The sequence below is a fragment of the Nerophis lumbriciformis genome, linkage group LG16 (assembly GCF_033978685.3).
Source record: "Nerophis lumbriciformis linkage group LG16, RoL_Nlum_v2.1, whole genome shotgun sequence".
Classification (NCBI taxonomy): Eukaryota; Metazoa; Chordata; class Actinopteri; order Syngnathiformes; family Syngnathidae; genus Nerophis; species Nerophis lumbriciformis.
Window position 1 is genome coordinate 6,710,228 of NC_084563.2, and position 9,371 is coordinate 6,719,598.

Here is a 9,371-nt window from a genome sequence, read left to right on the forward strand (position 1 = left end):
AAGAGAGGAAGGAGGGATGAAGGGAGAGAAGAAGGAGGGTCGAAGGAAGAGAGGTAGAGTGCATGAAGGAAGACAGGAAGGGTGGATGAAGGAAGAGAGGAAGGAAGGATGAAGGAAGAGGGGAAGGAAGGATGAAAGGAGAGAGGAAGGGGGGATGAAGGAAGAGAGGAAGGAGGGATGAAGGAAGAGGGGAAGGTGGATGAAGGAAGAGAGTAAGGGTGGATGGAGGGATGAAGGAAGAGAGGAAGGAGGGATGAAGGGAGAGAAGAAGGAGGGTCGAAGGAAGAGAGAGAGTGGATGAAGGAAGAGAGGAAGGGTGGATGAAGGAAAAGAGGAAGGAGGGATGAAGGAAGAGGGGAAGGAAGGATGAAGGGAGAGAGGAAGGAGGGATGAAGGAAGAGGGGAAGGTGGATGAAGGAAGAGGGGAAGAAGGGATGAAGGAAGAGGGGAAGGTGGATGAAGGAAGAGAGGAAGGGTGGATGAAGGAAGAGAGGAAGGAAGGATAAAGGAAGAGGGGAAGGAAGGATGAAGGGAGAGAGGAAGGAGGGATGAAGGAAGAGAGGAAGGAGGGATGAAGGAAGAGGGGAAGGAGGGATGAAGGAAGAGGGGAAGGTGGATGAAGGAAGAGAGGAAGGGTGGATGAAGGAAGAGAGGAAGGGTGGATGAAGGTTGGATGAAGGAAGAGAGGAAGGAAGAGGGGAAGGAATGATGAAGGGAGAGAGGAAGGAGGGATGAAGGAAGAGAGGAAGGAGGGATGAAGGAAGAGGTGAAGGTGGATGAAGGTTGGATGAAGGAAGAGATGAAGGTTGGATGAAGGGAGAGAGGAAGGTTGGATGAAGGGAGAGAGGAAGGTTGGATGAAGGAAGAGAGTAAGGTTGGATGCAGGGATAGAGTACGGTTGGATGAAGGGAGAGAGGAAGGGTGGATGAAGGGAGAGAGGAAGGTTGGATGAAGGGAGAGAGGAAGGTTGGATGAAGGAAGAGAGGAAGGTTGGATGCAGGGAGAGATGAAGGGTGGATGAAGGAAGAGAGTAAGGTTGGATGAAGGAAGAGAGGAAGGTTGGATGAAGGAAGAGAGTAAGGTTGGATGCAGGGATAGAGTACGGTTGGATGAAGGGAGAGAGGAAGGTTGGATGAAGGGAGAGAGGAAGGTTGGATGAAGGAAGAGAGTAAGGTTGGATGCAGGGATAGAGTACGGTTGGATGAAGGGAGAGAGGAAGGGTGGATGAAGGGAGAGAGGAAGGTTGGATGAAGGGAGAGAGGAAGGTTGGATGAAGGAAGAGAGGAAGGTTGGATGCAGGGAGAGATGAAGGGTGGATGAAGGAAGAGAGTAAGGTTGGATGAAGGAAGAGAGGAAGGTTGGATGAAGGAAGAGAGTAAGGTTGGATGCAGGGATAGAGTACGGTTGGATGAAGGGAGAGAGGAAGGGTGGATGAAGGGAGAGAGGAAGGTTGGATGAAGGGAGAGAGGAAGGTTGGATGAAGGAAGAGAGGAAGGTTGGATGCAGGGAGAGATGAAGGGTGGATGAAGGAAGAGAGTAAGGTTGGATGAAGGAAGAGAGGAAGGTTGGATGAAGGAAGAGAGTAAGGTTGGATGAAGGAAGAGAGGAAGGTTGGATGAAGGAAGAGAGTAAGGTTGGATTCCGGGATAGAGTACGGTTGGATGAAGGGAGAGAGGAAGGTTGGATGAAGGGAGAGAGGAAGGTTGGATGAAGGAAGAGAGGAAGGTTGGATGCAGGGAGAGATGAAGGGTGGATGAAGGAAGAGAGTAAGGTTGGATGAAGGAAGAGAGGAAGGTTGGATGAAGGAAGAGAGTAAGGTTGGATGAAGGGAGAGAGGAAGGTTGGATGCAGGGAGAGAGTACGGTTGGATTCCGGGAGAGATGAAGGGTGTATGACTTGTTGTTATGTAAAAAAGGTATTTGTGAGTGGGACTTGAAGCTCTGGAGAGCCGCTGTGGCTCTTGGGGGTTCGTGAAAAAGTGCTGGTGTTGCTATAAAGGAGGCAGTTTAGGACCAGGAGGCGAGCAGTGCACATCTAAACATCTCCTTGCTCCTCTTCGTCCTCCGCACAAGCCGCCGTGAAGCGCCCTTGTTTCCCGGGGAGTTGGCCCGATGTATAAAATGGAATATTCCTACCTGAATTCGTCCGCCTACGAGTCGTGCATGGCCGGCATGGACACCGGCAGCCTGGCCTCGGCCTACGCCGACTTCAGCTCGTGCAGCCAGGCCAGCGGCTTCCAGTACAACCCCATCAGGACCACCTTCGGGACCACGGCCGGCTGCCCGTCCCTCACGCCGGGATCCTGCAGCCTGGGCGCGCTGCGAGACCACCAGAGCGGCCCGTACGCGGCAGGTAACGGAATCCGCGGCAACTTGCTTACACAAATGAGAGAATTCATCGAGTGATCGATAATTCGGTTACCGGGAGGAGGCGACGCGCTCCGTCACGGCCGATACCGAAACAGAATTATCTTAATGTATTTACGGTAATTGGATAAGCAAAGTGCAAAAGTCGGTAATGAGCAGATTGCCGGGAATTTATCAGACAATATTAGTTGATGTACATCGATATGACTACTTATGACAATATTACTTCATATCAATTTGATTGTTTATGACAATATTAGTTAATAAACATCGATATGACTATTTATGACAACATTAGTTGATGTATATCGGTATGACAATATTAGTCAATGTACAACGATATAACTATTTATGACAATATTAGTTGATGTATATCAATATGACTATTTATGACAAAATTAGTTAATATAAATGTGATTGTTTATAACAATATTAATGTACATCGATATGACTATTCATGACAATATTAGTTAATGTACAACGATATGACTATTTATGACCATATTAGTTGATGTATGTCAATATGACTATTTATGACAATATTAGTTAATAATCATCAATATGAATATTTATGACGGCATTCGTTGATGTACATCAATATGACTATTTATGACAATATTAGTTAATATCAATTTGATTGTTTATGACAATATTAATTGATGTACATCAATATGGCTATTTATGACAATATTAGTTAATAAACATCGATATGACTATTTATGACAATATTAGTTGATGTATATCAATATGACTATTTATGACAAAATTAGTTAATATAAATGTGATTGTTTATAACAATATTAATGTACATCGATATGACTATTTATGACAATATTAGTTAATGTATATCAATATGACTATGACAATATTAGTTAATGTACAACGATATGACTATTTATGACCATATTAGTTGATGTATGTCAATACGACTATTTATGACAATATTAGTTAATAATCATCAATATGAATATTTATGACAGTATTCGTTGATGTACATCAATATGACTATTTATGACAATATTAGTTAATATCAATTTGATTGTTTATGACAATATTAGTTGATGTACATCAATATGACTATTTATGACAATATTAGTTAATAAACATCGATATGACTATTTATGACAATATTAGTTGATGTATATCAATATGACTATTTATGACAAAATTAGTTAATATAAATGTGATTGTTTATAACAATATTAATGTACATCGATATGACTATTTATGACAATATTAGTTAATGTATATCAATATGACTATGACAATATTAGTTAATGTACAACGATATGACTATTTATGACCATATTAGTTGATGTATGTCAATACGACTATTTATGACAATATTAGTTAATAATCATCAATATGAATATTTATGACAGTATTCGTTGATGTACATCAATATGACTATTTATGACAATATTAGTTAATATCAATTTGATTGTTTATGACAATATTAGTTGATGTACATCAATATGACTATTTATGACAATATTAGTTAATAAACATCGATATGACTATTTATGACAATATTAGTTGATGTATATCAATTTGACGATGACAATATTAGTTGATGTATATCAATATGACTATTTATGACAATATTAGTTAATGTACAACAATATGACTATGACAATATTAGTTGATGTATATCAATATGACTATTTATGACAATATTAGTTAATAAACATCAATATGACTATTTATGACAATTTTAGTTAATAAACATCAATGACTATTTATGACAATACTAGCTTATATACATTGATATGACTATTTGAAAATATTAGTTGATGTACATCGATATGACTATTTATGACAATGTTAGTTATCAATATGACTATGACAAAATTAGTTATCAATATGATTATTTATGACAATATTAGTTAATATCAATATGACTATTTATGACTATATTAGTTAATGTACAACGATATGACTATTTATGACCATATTAGTTGATGTATGTCAATACGACTATTTATGACAATATTAGTTAATAATCATCAATATGAATATTTATGACAGTATTCGTTGATGTACATCAATATGACTATTTATGACAATATTAGTTCATATCAATTTGATTGTTTATGACAATATTAGTTGATGTACATCAATATGACTATTTATGACAATATTAGTTAATAAACATCGATATGACTATTTATGACAATATTAGTTGATGTATATCAATATGACTATTTATGACAATATTAGTTAATAAACATCGATATGACTATTTATGACAATATTAGTTGATGTATATCAATTTGACGATGACAATATTAGTTGATGTATATCAATATGACTATTTATGACAATATTAGTTAATGTACAACAATATGACTATGACAATATTAGTTGATGTATATCAATATGACTATTTATGACAATATTAGTTAATAAACATCAATATGACTATTTATGACAATATTAGTTAATAAACATCAATGACTATTTATGACAACATTAGCTTATGTACATTGATATGACTATTTGACAATATTAGTTGATGTACATCGATATGACTATTTATGACAATATTAGTTATCAATATGACTATGACAAAATTAGTTATCAATATGATTATTTATGACAATATTAGTTAATATCAATATGACTATTTATGACTATATTAGTTCATATCAATTTGATTGTTTATGACAATATTAGTTAATGTACATCGATGTTACTTTTTATGACAATATTAGTTGATGTGTATCAGTATGACTATTTATGATAATATTAGTTAATGTACAACGATATGACTATGTATGACAATACTAGTTGATGTATATCAATATGACTATGACAATATTAGTTAATAAACATCAATATGACTATTTATGACAATATTAGTTAATAAACATCAATATGACTGTTTATGACAATATTAGCTGATGTACATTGATATGACCATTTATGACAATATTAGTTGATGTACATCGATATGACAAAATTAGTTATCAATATGACTATTTATGACAATAATAGTCAATGTACATCAATATGGCTATTTATGACAATATTAGTTAATCTACATCAATATGACTATTTATGACAATATTAGTTCATATCAATATGACTATTTACGACAAAAATTGTTAATGTACATCGATATGACTATGACAATATTAGTTAGTGTACATCGCTATGACTATGACAATATTAGTTGATGTATATCAATATGACTAGGACAATATTGGTTAATGTACATCAATATGACTATTTATGGCAATATCAGTTGATGTGTATCAATTTGACTTTTCATGACAATATTAGTTGATGTGTATCAATTTGACTATTCATGACAATATTAGTTGATGTATATCAATTTGATTATTTATGACAATATTAGTTGATGTATATTAATATGACTATTTATGACAATATTAGTTAATAAACATTGATATGACTATGACAATATTAGTTGATCTACATTGATATGACTATGACAATATTAGTTGATGTACGTTGATATGACTATTTACGACAATATTAGTTATCAATATGATTATTTATGACAATATTAGTTGATGTACATCCATATGACTATTTATGACAATATTAGTTCATATCAGTATGACTATTTATGACAACATTAGTTCATATCAGTATGACTATTTATGACAATAATAGTTCCTGTACATCGATATGACAATATTAGTTGATGTCATCAATATGACTATTTATGACAATATTAGTTAATGTACATTGATATGACTATTTATGACAATATTAGGTAATGTACATCAATATGACTATTTATAAAAGTATTAGTTGATGTCATTAATATGACTGACAATATTAGTTAATATCAATATGACTATTCATGACAATATTAGTTCATATCAATATGACTATTCATGACAATATTAGTTCATATCAATATGAGTATTTATGACAATATTAGTTTATATCAATTTGACTATTTATGACAATATTAGTTGATGTACATCGATACGACTATTTATGACAATATAAATTGATGTACGTCAATTTGACTATTTATGACAATGCTAGTTAATGTACATCAATATGACTATTTATGCCAATGATTGTTGATGTACATCGATATGACTATTTATGAGAATATTAGTTGATGTATATCAATATGACTATGACAATATTAGTTAACATACCTCAATATGACTATTTATGACAATATTAGTTGATGTATATCAATTTGACTATTTATGACAATATTAGTTAATGTACATCAATTGATTGATTGATTGATTGAGACTTTTATTAGCAGATTGCACAGTACAGTACAAATTCCGTACAATTGACCACTAAATGGTAACACCCGAATACGTTATCCAACTTGTTTAAGTCGAGGTCCACAATTCATGGTATACGATATGACTATTTATGACAATTTTAGTTGATGTATATCAATATGACTTCTTTCGACAATATAAAGTGGTGATGTATTGTGACATGAATATGTGAATACATGAACATATGAGGTTGTGATGTATTGTGATATTGAGTGAACATGAATGTGTGAATACACGACAATATGAATGTATGATGTGTTGTGATATGTGACAGACGTGATATTAATGTGTGAACATGAATGTGTGATCACATGACCATATGAATGTATGATGTATTGTGGCATGAATATGAGAATAGTGATAATATGAGGTTGTGATGTATTGTGACATGAATGTGTGAATACATGAACATATGTGATGTGTTGTGATCTGTGACAGATTGTGATATTAATTTGTGAATATGAATGTGTGAATACATGAACAATTAATATAATACTAATGTGTGAACATGAATGTACATGAACACATGATATGATATGAACGTGTGAATACATGAACACATGATACGACATGATACTAATGTGTGAATATGAATGTGTGAATACACACACCTGATATGATATATTAATGTGTGTGAACATGAATGTGTGAATACATGAACACATATGTGATATTAATGTGTAAACATGAATGTGTGAATACATGAACACATGATATATGATACTGATGTGTGAATCCATGAACACATGATATTAAACTAATGTGTGAACATGAATATGTGGCTACATGAACACATGTTATATGATATTAACGTGTGAATACATGAACACATATGTTACTAATATGTGAATATGAATGTGTGAATACATGAATGTGTGAATACACAAACACCTGATATGATGTATCGATGTGTGTGAACATGAATGCGTGAATACATGAACACATGATATATGATATTAATGTGTGAACATGAATGTGTGAATACATGAACACATGATATATGCTACTAATGTGTGAATACAGGAACACATGATATGATACTAATGTGTGAATACATGAATGTGTGAATACACAAACACCTGATATGATATATTAATGTGTGTGAACATGAATGTGTGAATACATGAACACATGATATATGATATTAATGTGTGAACATGAATGTGTGAATACATGAACACATGATATATGACAAGCGGTAGAAAATGGATGGATGGATGATATATGATACTAATGTGTGAATACATGAATGTGTGAATACACGAACACGTGATATATTATATTAATGTGTGAACATGAATGTGTGAATACATGAACACATGACGTATGGCAAGTGGTAGAAAATGGATGGCTGGATGATATATGATACTAATGTGTGAATACATGAATGTGTGAATACATGAACACATGATGTATGACAAGTGGTAGAAAATGGATGGCTGGATGATATATGATACTAATGTGTGAATACATGAATGTGTGAATACATGAACACATGATGTATGACAAGTGGTAGAAAATGGATGGCTGGATGATGTATGATACTAATGTGTGAATACATGAATGTGTGAATACATGAACACATGATATATGACAAGTGGTAGAATATGGATGGATGGATGGATGATGTATGAAACTAATGTGTGAATACATGAACGTGTGAATACATAAACACATGATATATGACAAGCGGTAGAATATGGATGGATGGATGATATATGATACTAATGTGTGAATACATGAATGTGTGAATACATAAACACATGATATATGACAAGCGGTAGAATATAGATGGATGGATGATATATGATACTAATGTGTGAATACATGAATGTGTGAATACATAAACACATGATATATGACAAGCGGTAGAATATAGATGGATGGATGATATATGATACTAATGTGTGAATACATGAATGTGTGAATACATGAACACATGATGTATGACAAGTGGTAGAAAATGGATGGCTGGATGATATATGATACTAATGTGTGAATACATGAATGTGTGAATACACAAACACCTGATATGATATATTAATGTGTGTGAACATGAATGTGTGAATACATGAACACATGATATATGATATTAATGTGTGAACATGAATGTGTGAATACATGAACACTTGATATATGACAAGCGGTAGAAAATGGATGGCTGGATGATATATGATACTAATGTGTGAATACATGAATGTGTGAATACATGAACACATGATATATTATATTAATGTGTGAACATGAATGTGTGAATACATGAACACATGACGTATGACAAGTGGTAGAAAATGGATGGCTGGATGATATATGATACTAATGTGTGAATACATGAATGTGTGAATACATGAACACATGATATATGACAAGCGGTAGAAAATGGATGGATGGATGATATATGATACTAATGTGTGAATACATGAATGTGTGAATACATAAACACATGATATATGACAAGTGGTAGAATATGGATGGATGGATGATGTATGATACTAATGTGTGAATACATGAATGTGTGAATACATAAACACATGATATATGACAAGCGGTAGAATATGGATGGATGGATGATGTATGATACTAATGTGTGAATACATGAATGTGTGAATACATAAACACATGATATATGACAAGCGGTAGAATATGGATGGATGGATGATATATGATACTAATGTGTGAATACATGAATGTGTGAATACATGAACACATGATGTATGAC

The 9,371-nt window shown here is 33.6% G+C and overlaps 1 protein-coding gene across 1 annotated transcript in view; it reads left to right on the top strand.

Annotated features, from left to right (window-relative positions):
* Nucleotides 1-1,850: 1,850 nt before the first annotated feature.
* phox2bb (paired like homeobox 2Bb) overlaps nt 1,851-9,371 on the top strand; it is an 8,734-nt gene continuing 1,213 nt past the window's right edge. The window contains exon 1 of the mRNA XM_061977299.1: nt 1,851-2,352. Coding sequence (XP_061833283.1) covers nt 2,112-2,352 — 241 coding nt within the window. The 5' untranslated portion in view covers nt 1,851-2,111. The remainder of the gene's footprint in view (nt 2,353-9,371) is intronic.